General features: G+C 38.1%; 3 protein-coding genes and 1 pseudogene across 3 annotated transcripts; 1 reads left to right on the forward strand and 3 right to left on the reverse strand.

The window, feature by feature from the left end:
- Nucleotides 1-272: 272 nt before the first annotated feature.
- Nucleotides 273-1,577, reverse strand: LOC106436475 (septum site-determining protein minD homolog, chloroplastic). The gene has a single exon (XM_013877440.3). It carries the CDS (start codon nucleotides 1,516-1,518, stop codon nucleotides 532-534), a length of 987 nt encoding a protein of 328 aa, XP_013732894.1. The 5' UTR covers nucleotides 1,519-1,577; the 3' UTR covers nucleotides 273-531.
- An 85-nt stretch (nucleotides 1,578-1,662) lies between these two features.
- Nucleotides 1,663-4,530, reverse strand: LOC106436474 (probable receptor-like protein kinase At5g24010). The gene has a single exon (XM_013877439.3). The coding sequence runs from the start codon at nucleotides 4,379-4,381 to the stop codon at nucleotides 1,889-1,891; it is 2,493 nt and encodes an 830-aa protein (XP_013732893.2). The 5' UTR covers nucleotides 4,382-4,530; the 3' UTR covers nucleotides 1,663-1,888.
- A 6,608-nt stretch (nucleotides 4,531-11,138) lies between these two features.
- LOC106348293 (uncharacterized membrane protein YjcL) lies at nucleotides 11,139-13,204 on the forward strand. Its single transcript, XM_013788007.3, has 6 exons — nucleotides 11,139-11,422; nucleotides 11,496-11,722; nucleotides 11,938-12,048; nucleotides 12,142-12,303; nucleotides 12,390-12,631; nucleotides 12,704-13,204. Exons 1-6 carry the CDS (start codon nucleotides 11,163-11,165, stop codon nucleotides 13,025-13,027), a joined length of 1,326 nt encoding a protein of 441 aa, XP_013643461.2. The 5' UTR covers nucleotides 11,139-11,162; the 3' UTR covers nucleotides 13,028-13,204.
- An 848-nt stretch (nucleotides 13,205-14,052) lies between these two features.
- LOC111208271 lies at nucleotides 14,053-18,017 on the reverse strand (annotated as a pseudogene).

The following is an 18,017-nucleotide window of genomic DNA, read 5'->3' on the forward strand; positions in this document are numbered from 1 at the left end:
AGAATCTGGATCCATTGCAAATCAGCAGAATCACCATTTATAATGTAATTCCCGCAAGGAATATCTGCACACTATAGGACAATCGCAGTAGCTAGAGCTTCAGTTTTGCACTAGCATTTCAATTTCAAGAACTTAATGGATACCTTACGATCAAAGTTAACACCCAAACAAAAATTGTAGAACTACTACTCAAACCAAATGAGCTAATGCATTAGCATAGTGGTGAAAATTTCAGATCAGATCAGCTAACCTATTTAGTTCTCATAGCTCAATTGACATGAGAACTCGAGATATATTGGAAAATCTCAGTTTTACATAAAGAGATACAGAACATCAAGAAAAGATAAGCCATAGAATCAAAGCTTGAACTCAGCAACAAACTAACAGTAGAACTCGAATTGTCCCAGGAACGAATCTTAATTCTCAGACAAAACAAGACAAACCTTCAAAAAAAAAATCTAGTTCCTGTACAAAAGCTTTTGATGCAGACATACCCGAGGAAGTTCAGTTCAGTTTCACTTTCAGTTCCACTCAACCACCAAAGAAAGAGAAGAAGCCACGTTTCTTAGGCTCCTCCTCCACCATAACAGCCTTCATACTATCTTGCTCCACGAGCCTCCACGCCGCCTGCTCAAACGCCAACCCCGCAAGCGTCGGAGGCTTATTCAGAACAAGAGGAAACCCGCGGTTGGTGCTCCTGATCACCTCAGAGTCTTCAGGAATCGCGCCGAGCAGCGACAAACCAAGCATCTCCTGCACATCCAACACAGACATCATATCTTCCCCTCTGATCATATCAGTCCTCACTCTATTCACAATCATCTTTATATCCCTAATCCCGTCGCACTCAAGCAGCCCCGTGACCCTGTCCGCGTCCCTAAGCGCCGTAATATCAGGAGTCGTCACAAGAACCGCCTCGTTCGCCGGAGTGATGGCGGTTATGAACCCGGCGTCGATTCCGGCGGGGCAATCGATGATGATGAAGTCCGGCGAGCCTTCCGGCCTCGTTTTTAGGGCGTCGACGAGCCACTCGAGCGCTTTCCCGCCGAATCCCATCGGGAGCTTCGACCTAGGTTTCGAGATGCAGAGCAGTTCGAAGTTTGACCAGCGCTTGTCGCGCACGAGAGCCTGGTCGAGGCGGCAGTCTCCGTTGAGGACCTCGACGACGGTGTAGTTGACGCGATTCTCTAGCCCTAGGAGTAGATCGAGGTTGCGGAGGCCGAGGTCCGCGTCGATTGCGACGACGGAGAAGCCGTAGCGCGCGAGGGAGAGTCCGACGTTCGCGGTGGTGGTTGTCTTTCCGACGCCGCCTTTTCCGGAGGTTATGACGACGATGCGCGGCGTTTCTCCGGCGAGCTGGGGTTTGCGATTGAATTGGAGAACGGATCGGATTGGTCTCCGTCTGCTGCTAGGGCTTTTTACGAATCGTGGTGAGGTTGATAGGGGATTTAAAGAGAGTGACGATGGAAGAAGCGGAGGTTGATGGCTCGTCGTGGAGAACACGCGCAGAGACGCCATTTGATAGTGGTGCTCTTCTTCAGCTCTCTCTCGAGAGAGACCCAAGGGCTGTACTGTTTATCTACAACATTTCAGATTCCGGTTTATAATTTCTCAACCGTATACCGGTTTAAGATCCACTAACCAAAAATCTAAACCAAGAAAAAACACAAGCAATATGATGTTTATTCCCAGTTTTGCTTCATCCGTATTACAAAAAGTTACACAAAATTGAAGAATACATTCAACTCAACACTAGGCACTCTACACGTTATACAAACCGAATTATACCGCACACAAACCAAATCTGAGATATACCGGTACACCACTTTGGTTTTCCCGGTTTATGTATTTGACTATAAACACTCTCTATAAAGCAGTGACTTGTTTATTATCTGCCAGCGTTGTTCATGAGCTGAGAGAACACTTGGCTGCTATCAATTATACCCGAAGTCCCATCTCCACTGTCCCTCTCTGCGTTCGAGTCACTAGACGGACCCTGCCTTGCCGCCCCCGAGCCATTGACATCTCCACAAGCTTCTCCAGGCTCAGCCAATGGTCCTGATTCTTGAAGCTGAAGCACATGTTCCAAGTTCCACAGAACATCACCTATAGTCGGTCTATCCACACCGTAATCCGCACAGCATTTCTCCGCGGTTTCCGCAAACTTCTTCAACGAGCACGGTTTGATCTGATCAGCGATGTTCGGATCAACGATTTGATCTAGCATTCCTTTCTTCTGCCACGCAATAGCCCACTCTGCTAAGTTCACTTGCTCCCTTACAAGCAACGGATCAACGGCTGGTCTAGCGCAGAGAACTTCGAACAAAACAACTCCAAACGAATAAACATCGGACTTATCAGTGAGCTGCTGTCTCCTAAAGTACTCAGGATCAAGATAACCAAAGCTTCCTTTAACCCCTGTGCTGACATGAGTCTCGTCAAGACAAGGACCGGATCTCGACAGTCCAAAGTCCGCAACTTTGGCTACGTAATTATTGTCTAGCAAGATATTAGTGGACTTTATATCACGGTGGATGATTCCTTGCGAAGAACCGGTGTGAAGGTAATGAAGACCTCTTGCTGCACCAATGCAGACCTCAAGCCGTTGCTTCCAAGACAAAGGAGGGTTGGTGGAACCGTATAAGTGGCTCTTGAGCGGTCCTTTGTCCATGTACTCATAAACAAGGATCATCTCAGACTGCTCTTCGCAGTATCCAACGAGTGAAACGAGATGCCGATGACGGATCTTGGAGAGAATGGTTATCTCCGAGAGAAACTCTGGTAAGCCTTGTCTCGAACCGGGGACGCCTCTCTTGACCGCTACTTTGGTGTTGTCCTTGAGAGAGCCTTTAAAGACCATCCCGAATCCTCCAACTCCGATCACTAAACTCTTGTCGAAGTTATTGGTTCCTGACTGTATCTCAGCGAAAGAGATTCTCAGAGTTTGGTAGCCGTTGGAGCTCACAGTTCCTTCGGTCGTTCTACTGATGGAGCTGTTTCTGAACCTCCTCAAAGGCGTCCACCCGGTGCTCTCTGACCTCTTGGTTCTATTCTTCTTGGGCCTGCATAAGCACAAACCCAACAAGACGAGGAGAGACAAGAACACAAGACTCCCCAACACCGAGCCGGCAACGATCCACACCACGTGCTTCTTCCCATACCCCACTTTGGAACCCACGGGATTCACAATCCTCATGATCTCCACTCCGTTCAGTATAGCATTAGCCCTCGCAGGATTGCTGAGATCAGACGGTCCAACGCTTATCCTCACCATCCCATCACGATCAGACTCAGCAACAAAGTCAATATACAAAGGAGAAGCAAGCACATGGAAGTTCAACGCGGAGAGATCAACATCTCTATACGCGAGATAATCATTGATAAAGACATTGAAGTAGAGCTGGTTAAGCGACGAGCTAACGATGTCACAAAAATGCAAACGAACCAAATGAAGAACTCGTTTCGAACCAACGGGGAACTCCCAGCTGATGTTAAACCTCGCCTGCAGCTCCTGGCTATCACGGTTCATCTCCTGCGCTGTCATGTAAACATTGTCAGGAGCAATCTCCCTCGTCGCGCCGCCGCTCTGGTAATTCGGAGAGTGAGTGGTCCACGCGCGCTTCGCAGCTCCTTTAAGGAGAAGGTAGCCGTCGTCGACGAGCCACGTCCTCCAGAGCGAGTCGTTGAACGGAGTTAGCTTCAAACCGCCGACGTTGATTCTGTGCACCGTCTCGAGAACTTGGGACGATAAGTTGCTGAAGATTTGAGCGGAGTTGGGGACTACGCGCTTAGTGCCTTGATCGATTATGTAATCTTTGGGAGCTGAGAAGACTTCTAACGCGCTGACGAATCCAAAAGTGGATGCTTTCGAGGGGAGAAACGAAATCTCGAGAACAGGGGAATCGATTTTGAGTATGAACTCTTTGACTACGACGGAGTTAGCGCCGAAGCTGTTCAAGACGGAGAACCCATTAACCAAGACGGAGAATTTCGCTGAATTTAAGTCAAAGGTTGAAGCTTTGAAGGGGGCGAAGTGGAGGCGGATGAAGTGAGTGCTGTTGCTGGTGAGGTGGAGTCTGTAGGCGGGAGATGGGGGTGAAGATGATCCGCCGGGGAAGATGCGGGCTGTGTGGTATAAGAGGGGAGAATCCGGAGGTGGGTTTTGGTCGGAGAGGGAGATGGATCGATCGGCGGAGAGAAAGGTTGAGGCTTGTTTTGAGGAGTCGCCGAGGAAGGAGCGGGTGGAGAAGAAGGAGGCGTTGATGTTGGCGCCGCAGTTAAGGAGGTAGTTGTCGGGTGGAGTGAAGGCAGCTAGAAAGAGGTGGAGGAGAGAGAGGAAGAAGAAGATAAGGGTGAGGATTAGATTTACTGGAAACGCCATTGGAGATAGCTTTGAGAAGAGAAGAGATGAAGAGGAAATAGAGAGAAGCTAGAAAGTGCGTATTCGCTGGCGCTTTTCTGTATTCATTTCGTATTTTCCACTAATTAGGCTGCGAGTGTGTTGAGAATCATTAGGCTGCGAGTTTTGTCAACTACAATGGGAAACCGAAAACTATAACTTAACTGGCTTTTAATCGGTGGCAATCGTTTTCAAAAAGTTTTTGCTTTTTCAAATAATTGATTTTACTGATTTGGTAGAAGATTAAGGAAGAAAGCTTTAGTTAGCCACTCTTAGTTTATCTCCATTCATACTCCATTTTTTTCTCTAAAATAGAATAAAAATAAATATAGAGTAAAAAATGCTTCAACCCAATTTCATATTTCACTGCATAATGAAATTTACTCTATAAATGAAATAATATATTTTTTTTGTTTATCACTCCATTATAGAATAGAAAATGGAGTAGATTTAGAACAATTTTACTTCATTTTCATTTTTACTCTATTTTAAAGGTAAAAATGGAGTTTTATATTAAAAATGCTCTTATACGCTATCATGCGTAAGATTATGACTCTGGCTTTCACTATGCAGTAAATGGGCTTGGACCGAGGCATTACCGAAAAACGAAGGCTAGTTATTAGAAGCATCCATCTTTTTTTCTCCAAATTATAGAAAACAAGATGACGGAATTATTGTGTTAAAAAAAATGACAGAATTGTTATGAACCAGATTGTGGATGGTTCATAACCAAGAGACTATGATTTGTAATATTTCCATTTATCTATGACGGTGTAATCTCCTATATAAGCAACCTCTATGTTATGAATAAAAAGAGACTTTTCCATTACTTTCACAACACGTTATCAACACGAAGCTCCCTAATTCCCTAAGTTCTAAAATCGACCAGAAACCCTATTTTCCTTTTCTTTCTCGTTTTGAAACCTTGATCATCATAAACCCTAATTTTTCTTTCTCTCTCGGCGGTTACCCTCTCATCCAATAAAGCCATCCGATACGACCAGTCAATCCGACGACCCGATAGAACCTCAGTCGATCCGACGATCCGATAAGTACCCGACTAGATGGTCTGTTCGAATCCTGACGTACCGACGACCAGGCGATCCCGATAGCGCATCCGATAGACGATCCGACTGACGATCCCAACTACTTTTCGCGACCCAACGATCCGATCTGGCACGTACCATAATATTATGAGCACATAGAAATAGTACTGCTGAGACTTGCTAGAAATTGACTGATTGATTAAATGCCTTTAAGATTGATATTTTCATGGTTCTCACAAGATTGAAATCCAAATTGATTGTTTTTAAGAGTAAGGCCGCATGAAAATTATACCTAAATATTGAGTGATATATGATTTGAGATGTCGAAAATCAACCTAGATTTTGATGCCCTAAATCTCTCAGGAGATAATTATTTACAGTGGGCATTGGATACAAAGATTATCCTAAAGTCAGAAAGACTTGGTGAATGTATCATAGAAGGCAATAATGCCAATGAGAAAGATTGATACATGGCAATATTAATTATTCGCCATCATCTTATTGAGAGTCTCAAAGATCAGTACTTGACAATTGAGAATCCTCTAGACCTTTGGACAGAATTCGAATCGAGATATGATCACCAAAGAAAGGTGTTATTACCAAAAGCTATGGAGGAATCTCAGAATCAAGGACTACAAGTCCGTGGATGAGTCTATTGCTAGCTAATAAGAAACAATGAATTGAGACCTCCTGGATCAACCCCATTACCTGAAGCCAATAAGGCCGCAAAGGAAACGAAAGAATCCAAAGAATCAAACCACGTCCAGGATGATAGACCACACGGACATGACCGTGGAGGGTAGAAAGGACGTGGCCATGGCCACTATTATACCTTTGGCCGTGGGAACCACTATGGCAAAGGCCCTCGGTATCAACCCTAATTTGAGCCATGGTTGAGGCAGAGACCGTGGTATATCCTTTAAACCACAAAGCTCGACCAAATCAGTGTACCATAGATGTGGAATGGGGAACCATTGGGCTAAGATATGTAGGACTCCCAAACATCTTTGTGACCTCTATCAAGAGAGCCTGAAAGGGAAGAATCCTGAAGCCCACTTGGTATATAAAATGGTAAAGATGATTTTTGATCATGAAAGAGATGATCCTACGGAATATGAAACTTCTGATTGCCTAAAAGAATAATGATGATTTCGACTTTTGTGTTTGTTTGGCTTTTATACTTGCTTTGTATTATCACTTTGAAATTATTTTATTGCTTTGTTTGCTCTGAACTTGATAAAAGGAATGAATGATTTTTCAAATATATAAGTTTATAAGAAATATAGTTGCGGGTATAGCCATTCTCATGATAGGCTACGGCCAGACTGAAGAGATCTAATGATTTATATTCACTCATAGAAGTCCATTGAGTTCAAAAGATATAAGAGTGGTTTCCATATTGAAACAATGGGCAAAGGAAAAAAAATTTCCTTTTAGATACATAAAATTTGCCCAAGACCATAGAAAAATGGTCGAGACTATACATGCATTTTTTACTGGTTTTTACTATGTCAAGATCAGGATGATATAGGCTAAATGCCTGCGAAAAATATTTACTTTATGGCATAACCGTATTGGCCATCCTGGTTCAAACATAATGCGAAATTGATATACAAATGGACACACATTGAAAAGAAGAAAGAGTTATCCCAAAGAATCTCATGTGTGTAGCATGTACAGAAGGGAAACTCATTGATAGGCCATCACCAGTCAAATAGACTAAGTAAATAATAAACTGGTAAATACATGTCTCAAGCATTTAAATGATTATGGTATGTCCATGGAGGTAAGTGTGGACAATTCCATGATACATGTCCATACCAAGAACGGCTTGGCCGAAATCTTTTAAAACGCAAATAGCTGATTGATAGACCATAACTTATGAGGTCAAAACTCTCATTCACAGCTTGGGCCACACGAAATTTACATACACCTAAGTTAATACGCATCAGGCCATTTAGTGAGCATAGATATCCCCTATCACAATTATTAACGGGTCAAGAGCCAGACATACCCCATCATAAGATATTTGGATGTGCTGTCTATGTACTAATTTCTCCACCACAGAGAACTAAGATGAGACCTCAAAAGGAGGATGAGGATATATGTTGGATATGATTCTCCCACAATAATAAAGTACTTTGAGCCAACTATGGGTGATTATATTTGAGGCCAGGTACACGGATTATTTTAAGACTATGAGGAGAAAAATAATAAAGATGGTAAAAGAATGGTAAAAGAAATAGAATGAAATCAACCATCAATGTTTTGGTAATATCCTCAGACTAAAGAATGTAAAATAGACTTCCAAAGATTATACATTTACAAAGCTAGCTAATCAAATGCCAAACACATTTGCTGACCCGAAAAAGAATGACTAAGTCATATATAAAACAGCTTGTAAAGCACCAACGAATTTGATGTCCAAGAAGAGACATAGTCAAGTTGCTACAGAGTCTAGACAATGTATGAAACGCGGTAGACCAATAGGTTCCAAAAGATAAGAATCCTCGGAAATAAAAGAAAGGTGCAGAGAATGATAATCAAAATCCAAATCCGAGGTTACTAAGGAAACCATCCCAAACATGGAGATAAGACCGGCCGGCTCTAAGGTACAGGTACCAAACAATTTAGCTTGGGACGCCAAGCTGCAAAGTATTAAAGGTCCTGATAATAATGAATCTCAATCGATTATACCATGTCTGGAACATAATGAAACCAATAAGGAATGTCAACATAAGATGATTTATTTGCATACAATGTAACACTTGAATTTATGAATATAAGTGAGGATCATGAACCCACGTCAATATAAGAGTGCGCACTCGTAGAACAGATTGGATTGAATGGAACGTGGGGTTAAATAGTTTAAAGAAGAAAGGCGTATTTAGCCATATGATTAAGACGCCTTGTGATGTTAAAACCAGTGGATATAAATGGGTCTTGTAAGGAATAGAAATCGTGTAATATAAAGCTGATGTTGCACAAGGATTCTCACAAAGACCAGTAATAGATTATGAGGAGACATACTCTCATGTGGTGAATGCAACTACTTTTAGATTTCTCATAAGTCTAGCTATATAAGAGAGAAAATTAGACTTGCAGCAAGGTGATGTAGTGACTGCATATTTATATGGTCCACTGGATAATGAAAGTACTAGAGGGTATTGAGCTGAAAGTACATCAAGTTCTCGAGAACAATATTGATAATCATCAAAATATATGATCTGAATATCCTAGGAACCTCTGGATATAATTTTCCAAACAGTTGAATATCTCAAGAAAGAGTTTGAGATGAAAGATCTTGGAAAACAAAGTTTTGTTTGGGATTACATCTTGAGTACATTAACAATGAAATCCTTGTGCATCAAATAGTATATATAGAAAAGGGTACTCAAGAGATTTAATATAGACCAGTCTCACCCATTATCCAGTACATGGGCGTGAGATCACTTGTTTTGGACACTGATCCATTCAGTCCAAAGGTGGACGATAAAGAAGTCCATTTAGTCCTGAGATGGACGATGCAGAAGTCTTGTTTTAAACACTGATTTGATTGGTCCATAAGAAAGACGATGAAGAAGCCTTTGATTTTGGTTTATTTTGTACTAACCAGCCCAAAGAGAGGTTATTTGGTTTTGTTGATTTATTTTCAGACATGTTATGTTTTACACATGGTGGTACACGCATATCACACCAACATCATCCGAGATTTCGTGTGTGTATTTGAGGTCGATGACTCAATATGTTTGATCAGATTGTGGCATGACCGATGGTAAAGAAGAACCAACTATCATGTTCGAGGACAAAGCATATTCTGCCCAAGATCTTCATCACCCACGGATTGCAGAAAATTAGATAGATCCAAGGGACCTTCATTAATGTCCAAATCAGAGGGAGTAATGTGTGTTGTACTTTTTTTTCTTCATCATAGTTTTGTCTCAATTGAGTTTTCCTGGTAAGGTTTTAATGAGACAACATTAAAGCACATTAAAAGTTCTAAATGGTTATGGCATCCAAGAGAGAGTGTTATGAACCAGATTGTGGATGGCTCATAACCAAGAGATTATGATTTGTAATATTTCTATTTATCTATGACGGTGTAATCTCCTATATAAGGAACCTCTATGTTATGAATAAAGAGAGATTTTTCCATTACTTTCGCAACAAGAATTACATGAGAGCAATAAATCATGATTCAAATCGGTGATCATCGGGTAATCTTGTTTTTATTCTAATCTGCTGTTATAATCATCATTACGTTTTCAAAATGTGTTCCTCTTGTTTATGTCTTGTTCTGATTTGTGATGTTTCTTTCTTTTATTCTGTCCCCGTCCTTGCAATGATTTTATTATGTTTGATGTATTTGTTTTGTTTAGCTAAGACCATGTACAATGGTCATTTGGATTCAACACCCTAGTATACACTTTTTCACGATCCACGTCATATTCTCTTGTTTCCACCTATTAATTCAACACATAAACAAATTTTATATCTACAATGATTTTGTTTAATCAAATTCAACATCCTAATTTATATTTTTATTCTATGCCAAATAGGAATATATCAATTTAAAAATAATTATAATTAAACTCAATAATTAAAAATGACATGTTTTAATTAAAAATAACATAGTTTTAACTGAGTTCATAAAATTAATATTAATAAAAAATAAAACTATAAAAAACATGTATTTTTATTCTATATCCAAATTAAATGAAACTAGCCTCTATTTATAGATCATTACAAATGATGAATTTTGATATACTTTTTATTTTTTAGAAAAGTATTTTACCATAAAATAATTAAGTTTAAAGTATTGGGTGAAAATAAAATAAAAATAAAAAACTAGATAATCAATAATAATAGGACATATGTTAAAGTATTCAACACTTGTGAATCCACGTGTGTATTTTTTCTATTCAACACCCATTGTTAGTAGTCTAATGTGCTTTGTTTTATTTGTTTTGTATATGTCTAATTCTTTGTTTATGTCATTTGTCAACGCAACTGAGGTCATTAACGAGTGATATTGGGTTTTGACTCTATCGTGTCGATGTTATTGATGTTGATGCCCATCTCAATCCTGTAAGAGTTGTCTTGCGCGAGCAAAATAATCCTATTTATGCCTTTAAATTTAGAGATTATAATCAGTTAGAAGATACCATTTATAGAGTTTAGTCTTACTTGATCTGATAAGTATAACATTATAGGAGAATTGCTATTGACAGTTGTTTCGTTTAGCTTCATAAACCAAGCATGAATCATCTAACACTCAAAATGGTTACAAACTTACAACAAACCAATAAAGAACCATGGTCAGCAAGAATAGACTAGTGTAGTGTTGATTATTAAAGAAAGCATGTGGTAGCTGAAAGACATAACATCGGCAACTTACTGCTCAGAGTACATCAATGTGCTTGGTTAGAATATCCTCAAGCTAGTTTTTACAAGAGTTTACTACCATTTGTTCTGATTATCTGATGATTGTATATGATCCAGATGTTACAATATCCCTTAGATTAATTAGAGAAATCTCTGAGGAATACTTTTAGGCAAGTTGTTTCTCTACCACTGATGCTCTCTCTCTCCATACAGTTCAACTCCATCTTCCTATTTAGTGGGCCTAAATGGGCCACCGAACCTGATCGATAGGCCTTGGAATAAAAACTATAAATGGACTCCTAACTGTAATCCAACGGCTTTGCTTCCAATCAATGGCACTTCATATATTCGCACGTGTGTCACTAAATCCACTGTCACCCTCATTATCATTGCACCACGTGTCACCTTCCCGCCGCAACTTATCGCTGACTCCCCTACGCCGGAACAAATCGCCGGGAACGCTTCCGTCGCAGTTCCCTCCACCGCCGCGGCGTGTGAAGGTCTCCTCGCAACTGCGACTCCCTTTGATATCTCCTACAGATCACTGGGGTCAATGGGCCGCTCTCTTCGCCGCCGGAGCCTTCGGTGTCTGGTAATCATCTCAACAGTAACTTCCAAGTTTATCGGAGTTTATGTATTACTGATTCGGTTACTGGCTTCTCGAGGTCGGAGAAGACGAAGATGGGGAGTATGATGAGCGGGGCGTTGAGCAGCACATTGCTTGGACTCGCCGCGAGCAACTTAGGGCTAATACCGTTCGAAACGCCGTCGTATTCCTTCTTCATGGAGTTTCTCTTGCCGCATACGATTCCGTTGCTGCTGTTTAGAGCTGATCTCCGTCGTATTATCCGATCTACTGGGTCACTGCTCCTTGCTTTCTTAATTGGATCTGGTAAGAAAAGATTTCATCTTTGATATGTAAAGCTCCCGACTATGGATTAGCTTAGGTGTTTGAGAAGCAGAGCGTTGTTTAAAGGTTGCTCATTTATGAAGCTTACATAGTCTTCGAGTGTTTTGAGAAGCAGAGTGTTGTTTAATTCATGAAGCTACATTGTCTATGATGGTGTGATTAGTGGCATTTTTTAAAATGTAGTTGGTTCATGGCAGTTGCGACGGTTGTGGGGACTGTGGTGGCGTTTATGCTGGTGCCTATGAGATCACTCGGTCCGGATAACTGGAAAATAGCAGCTGCTCTTATGGGCAGCTACATTGGTGGATGTAAGTTCTTTAGCTTGTTAACACATAGATGTACTTATCTTCTCGGTTCTATAAGGTTGTAGCTTTGTTGGTTCTTGTTTTCTCTCTCTGCAGCTCTTAATTTTGTTGCGATATCGAAGGCTCTGCGCATTTCTCCATCTGTTATAGCGGCAGGGGTGGCTGTGGATAATGTCATATGCGCTCTACACTTTATGGTGTTGTTTGCGTTAGCCTCAAAGATACCACCTGAGACCATCTCAGCAGCATCTTCTCCTGGTAAAGTTCGTCTTAAGTAAATATCATATCAGCGGCTATAAGCACAAACACTTCCTACTCAAGTTTCTATGTGGTCCCTCTGGCAGATGTTGTCATGACTAAGGATGTTAAAGCTGAGGACAAGAACAGAGTGGTTTCAACTTCAATTGCATTATCAGTTTCTTTCCTCATATGTAAAGCTGCGATTTCGATGACGGAGCTACTCAAGATCCAAGGAGGCATGCTTCCTGCTGTTACAGCCATCACCGTCGTCTTGGCTACTTCTTTCCCTGGTTTCTTCAACTCTCTGGCTCCTTCTGCTGAAACCATCTCTCTCGTTCTCATGCAGGTAATTCCTTTATTAATTAGACTATATCCATTATAAACCATCTTTTATTTTTGAATCTTTTTATTTGTTCAGGTATTTTTCACGATTCTAGGAGCTACAGGGAGTATATGGAATGTGATCAACACTGCACCAAGTATCTTCCTCTTTGCTGTAATTCAAGTAATGGTTCATCTCGCAATGACTTTGCTTCTGGGGAAGCTGTTCTGTATCGACATGAAGCTACTGCTTCTTGCGTCAAACGCTAACATAGGAGGTCCAACGACTGCTTGTGCCATGGCAACCGCTAAAGGATGGAACTCTCTTGTTGTTCCCGGGATTCTCTCTGGCGTTTTTGGAGTCTCCATAGCAACTTTTCTTGGCATTGGATGTGGAGCTTTGGTCCTTAAACGATTATAGATTTTTAAATCAAACAGGCTTAGTTAAGATTGGTGTAAGGGACATCATCCATGGAGGATTCTGAAGCCACATACTTTGTAAATCGTAACTGTTATTGTCTTTTTAGTTTTGATTTTTTTTCTCCCCAAAACTAGAGTGGTCTCATATGAAACAGTAAACGTTTCAGCTGTTGTTTTATTGGGGCATTTATCGCATAAATAACATTAATAGGCCTTGGCATAAAATCCGGAACCCGAAATCCGAATCGAATCCAAACCGAAAAACCCGATCCGTTATCTGACCCGAAATGTAAAAATACCCGAACGGGTCATGTAGGGTAGTACAAAAAATATCCGAACCCGAAATGTTATTAACCGAGCCTGAACGGGTAACCCGAAAAATCTCAAATTAATAGTTAATATAAATATTTTGAAATATATATAAGTATTTCAATTATTAAATTTAATATTTATGGTGATATGATATATAATAATAAATATTAAAATTTTAATAAATAATATAAGTACACAATTAGTATTTTAGAATTTGCTCATTGAAATAAAAAGTCTACTCTCTATATGACAAAACATATTATTTACAAATAATGTTTGTTTTCATGTGATTTAACATTTTATTTTTATTTTATCAATTTTATGTGTGATAGATTATTTTTTATTTAATTTAGATGTTTTTCTTTATGTTTTGCTTCAAATTTTTTATTTTTTACTTCGGTTATATTCGAACCGAACGATATAACCCGAATCCGTACGATATATGATTACTTTATGGGTTTTAAGACGCAATACAATTTTCAACCGAACCCAAAGTGTTAATATCCGAACCCGACCCGTATTAATAAAATTTTAGTGTGGGACCTAGAAGCGTAAACCCGAAAACTCGAAAAATCCGACGCGAACGCCAACGGGTACCCGAACGCCCACGCCTAAATAACAATATGATCATTTGACTTCAAATTACCTTTTTTCGTAATTTCCCAGATGGATTAAAAAAAACACTTGATAATAAAAAAAAAAAGGAGAGAGAAAGAAATCAACTCATGCAAAAATTATTCAAACACAAATGGATTAACCAACATAAATACAAATAAAAATAGAAATGGAAACGGATGTACCACACCAGCATTACAACCACACATACAACGGGAATACAAATGGCACATATTTTGAGAACGACACGGTTTAACCGTCGAGAAATTTATTTGACCATCATTTTGTGATGAATTATACTCCATAGATAGGAATAATCACAATGGATGTTTTTAAATGGGTATGTCTTCAATGAACAAGGAGACGATGTGCTCTTTCAGGAACTCAGGGTGGGTGTAACAATCTTGGTACCGATAGAATACATCGATGACACGGGATAGGTTAAAAATTCGCATCAAAAGAGGGAAAGGACATGAATGAGGCCTCATTAGCTCTTGGTTCATGTCTTTCCATGCATCAGAAAGCATGATGTTTATTCCTTCCACTGCTTGTTCCTTGGAAACACCAAATTGCTTCATATAGCAGTCAATAGCCGTTGCTACATGCTCCCTTTTTCGTTCAAACTGCAAACCATAATATATTTGTCAAATGTATTCAATTAATAAACATGTATATACAGTTAGGACTATACAAGCTCGTTGATTCTGAAATTGACTTAAATTTATGTACACTAGTAGAAAGCAACATTCGTTTGAATTTTTTTAAAAAATACTTTATTAGTATAAATATATTTTTCTAAAGAGAAAAGAAATATCGGATTTTGAGAATAGTATAAATACATATGTAAGGATTGTAAACTTATCATTCACATAATTAATATACAAACCTTAAACATGTATTTGATTCGATTGGTTTTGCTTCATTTGCTTCCTTATAACTTAATTCGCGTTTGGTCATTGACAAAATTCAAATAATAAAATATTACTCTCACCTCGTAGGTAGAAATGTCATCTGTGAATCGACCGATTTTCTCGGAAGCTACCCTAATTTTAGGGTTTGAGCTTAACCATTCAAAAGCATCAAGATTTGCGACATTTCCCATTCTCGAGAATGTCATGGCACTCACGGAGTAGTAACCGGAAGTCACTAACGCATTCTCCATATACTCGTCAAATGTAGCAGTGTACTTTTCTTTCAACCACTTTGCCTCTTGCATATATCCATTCGCCATTGTCTTCAACTGATTGTAAATAATTCATCAGGTCTGAATATATACATATGTAAATATGAAACAAAGTGATATTGAAGGTTGTTTTTTGTGGTCTTAACTGCTTTCTTAAGATGGAAGCCACAACCTGACCTTCCTTCGTTCACAAATTCCTCTTCAAGTTTTTCATAGAAATCTACCATGATACGGTACACGTACTTCATGCTCTCAGGTATCATGTTAGGCGGAGCGGGAAGCCACCTATTAAAGCCAACCGTATCGTATTAATCATAGCCATAAAGAAAATTAAAATTCTATAGTACATAGTTCATTGTATTTTAATTTTTGTTTTGCAAATGGAGTACTTTTCTATTGCATCTGTGAAAATCTCAAGTTCCTCCATTGTGCCATAGGCATCATACGTATCATCAAGCATTGTGAATATGATTAGTGCAATAGCTGTTTTAACTCGTGCTTGAGAATATTGAGGCTCGAAATATGCCCCAATTGACCACAAGTACGCCTCTGCTACTCTATGCCTTGTGTATGTTACTTTAGATTTAATTTCCATTGCTTCGTACCACCTGAATTGTAATGGTAAAAAAAAAGATCAACTTCATGTCACATACTACTACATGCGTTGAGCAGCTCACATAGTTACCTTGTTACGCAAGCAAGCTCTGTGCGGTGCAACATTTGGAGCATATTAAAATCTATCTTTGCAAACTCAAGTAAAACTGCGTCACGCTTCTCTTCTGCCTCGTAGTATGAGATATATTTCCTCGTTTCTATCCTTGAGATGCCTTTGTGGTAAGGATGCTTTAGAGCATTCTTGATGCGTACTGCAAGATGCTGGGGATAGATTGAAATGAAATTTCTTTTAAGTGACAGCTTGAAAAAGCGAGAGCTTGGTCGATGATATCTTCTCCACGAGTGTTCCACTGTGAAGCTTCATACAAGCTTAATATACCGCTTGCATCTGCCACTAAGTGTTCTTTAAACTTCCCATCCTCGCCCTTGAACTTCTCAAACACATCTTGAGATGTATAAATTTTAACTTGGATTAAATGAAAATCTTCCAAAGTTGCAGTGTTATTTATTAATATATTTTATTTGAAAATTATACTCTCTCGGTTTCATAAATGATAAATCCATATTTTAGAAAGAAAAAAGTGTTTCAAAAAGATATATTTTTATCAACTAAACAGTATAATATTATTTGAAAAGTCAGTTTCTTACGTGTCGCACTCACGTTCATTCTTATAGTGGTAAATTACAAAGGTATCTTTAATTATTATTTTTTGTTTTATTTAATTGTCATTACTAAAATTTAGTTTTATTTCCTTTCATTCAATAAATTTTTAATTAAGCTTTTAATTTTTATTCTTCTTTTAATTTTTAAAAATTCACATTTATAACAATAAGTAAAGATTATAGTTTATGGAATATATAGATCTTATATATATAACGTATTTAATTATATTTTTCCAAAACAACATAAACAGAAAAATAAATAACAATAGAATTTTTATATATATATATATATATATAAACCTATATAAACCATAATTTCACAAAAATCACCAAACAAAACTATTTATTTTGAGCAAATTTGAGAAAAAGAAATATAGTTTAATATATAAATAGACCATATATTATTTTGAAAACATATTAAAATATAAATACTTACAATATATATATAATTTAATATAAAAATAAGAATCAAGCTAAATGCAATAAAAACTGAATCCGAAGTAGCCTAATCAAAACAAAACAAAAAACAGTTGTGACTCACTTCAGAAGAATATTTTCTATTCAATATACTTAAACAATGCGTAATTGAACCAATCCAAATTTATACAATAATAATTATTTAAAGGTCTAATTAAAACAAAACATTATTACTAAGAATAATATTTTATTTACTTTATTCATATAAATTACAAAAATTTAGTTACTATTAAATTTTTATTTTAAAAATATTTGTACACATGCATGATCTCTAATCACATAGTAATGATTAATTGTAAGCTTTTAAAAAAATTGGATTTATTAAATATTTATTGGTTTAGAATTATAAAAAATAGAGAATCCCAAATGACTATACATTTATAATTAAGATTTTATATATTCTATTAATATGTGTGAAATTTTAAATTATCCATCATTTTGAATAGAGGAAATATAAAATAAAAATAATTACCAGCGGAAAGTTTGAACCCGAATTGCCTGAAAACTTGGAAAAGCAGCCCAACTGTGTACAAATCGCATTCATCATGACGTATCAACTGATTAAAATCAAGACTATTAAATGCATATCCCAACTGCTCTATGATGTCTATCTCAAAATGATATGAGATACCAAGGCGACATAGAGCGTCGATGAACTTGATGTTCTCTATCGGATTCTCTTTTGAAGCCATAAATGATTCTGTCACAGCCTCCTTTAGAGTACTATGCTTTTCTTTTAACGTATCAATAGTTTCCTACATGGAAATAGGAATATAAATGCATAAGTGAATCAACTCACAATAGGCCAAAAAAAAAATGACAATAGCCTGAGGATGCTATGCGTGTTATATATGTGATGCTTGAATTGAATAATACGGAAGAATATACGTACAAGTTCGGACTTTGAGAAATGTGTTAAGATATCTTCCCAGATGTTTGCTGAATAATCAGCTAGCGGACGGTGGACTTCACTCTCAATGCTCATGTTTAAGTTAGCAATCACTTGTGGTTTCAGATGCTTTACCAAAACGAGTGAGCTCTATCCATATATATATAAGAGAAACTCTAAACTGTTATAAAAGAACTGAAATTTTATTATATCGCAGGAATTTAAATAATGGCAAAA

This window comes from Brassica napus, chromosome C7 (assembly GCF_020379485.1).
Source record: "Brassica napus cultivar Da-Ae chromosome C7, Da-Ae, whole genome shotgun sequence".
Taxonomy (NCBI): Eukaryota; Viridiplantae; Streptophyta; class Magnoliopsida; order Brassicales; family Brassicaceae; genus Brassica; species Brassica napus.

Bases quoted from the DNA above. Each gene is read 5' to 3' on its own strand.
- LOC106436475 (XM_013877440.3), bottom strand. From the start codon at position 1,518: ATGGCGTCTCTGCGCGTGTTCTCCACGACGAGCCATCAACCTCCGCTT.
- LOC106436474 (XM_013877439.3), bottom strand. From the start codon at position 4,381: ATGGCGTTTCCAGTAAATCTAATCCTCACCCTTATCTTCTTCTTCCTC.
- LOC106348293 (XM_013788007.3), top strand. From the start codon at position 11,163: ATGGCACTTCATATATTCGCACGTGTGTCACTAAATCCACTGTCACCC. The intron at 12,049-12,141 runs GTAAGTTCTTTA...CTCTCTCTGCAG, and splicing joins GGGCAGCTACATTGGTGGAT to CTCTTAATTTTGTTGCGATA. The intron at 12,304-12,389 runs GTAAAGTTCGTC...TCCCTCTGGCAG, and splicing joins CTCAGCAGCATCTTCTCCTG to ATGTTGTCATGACTAAGGAT.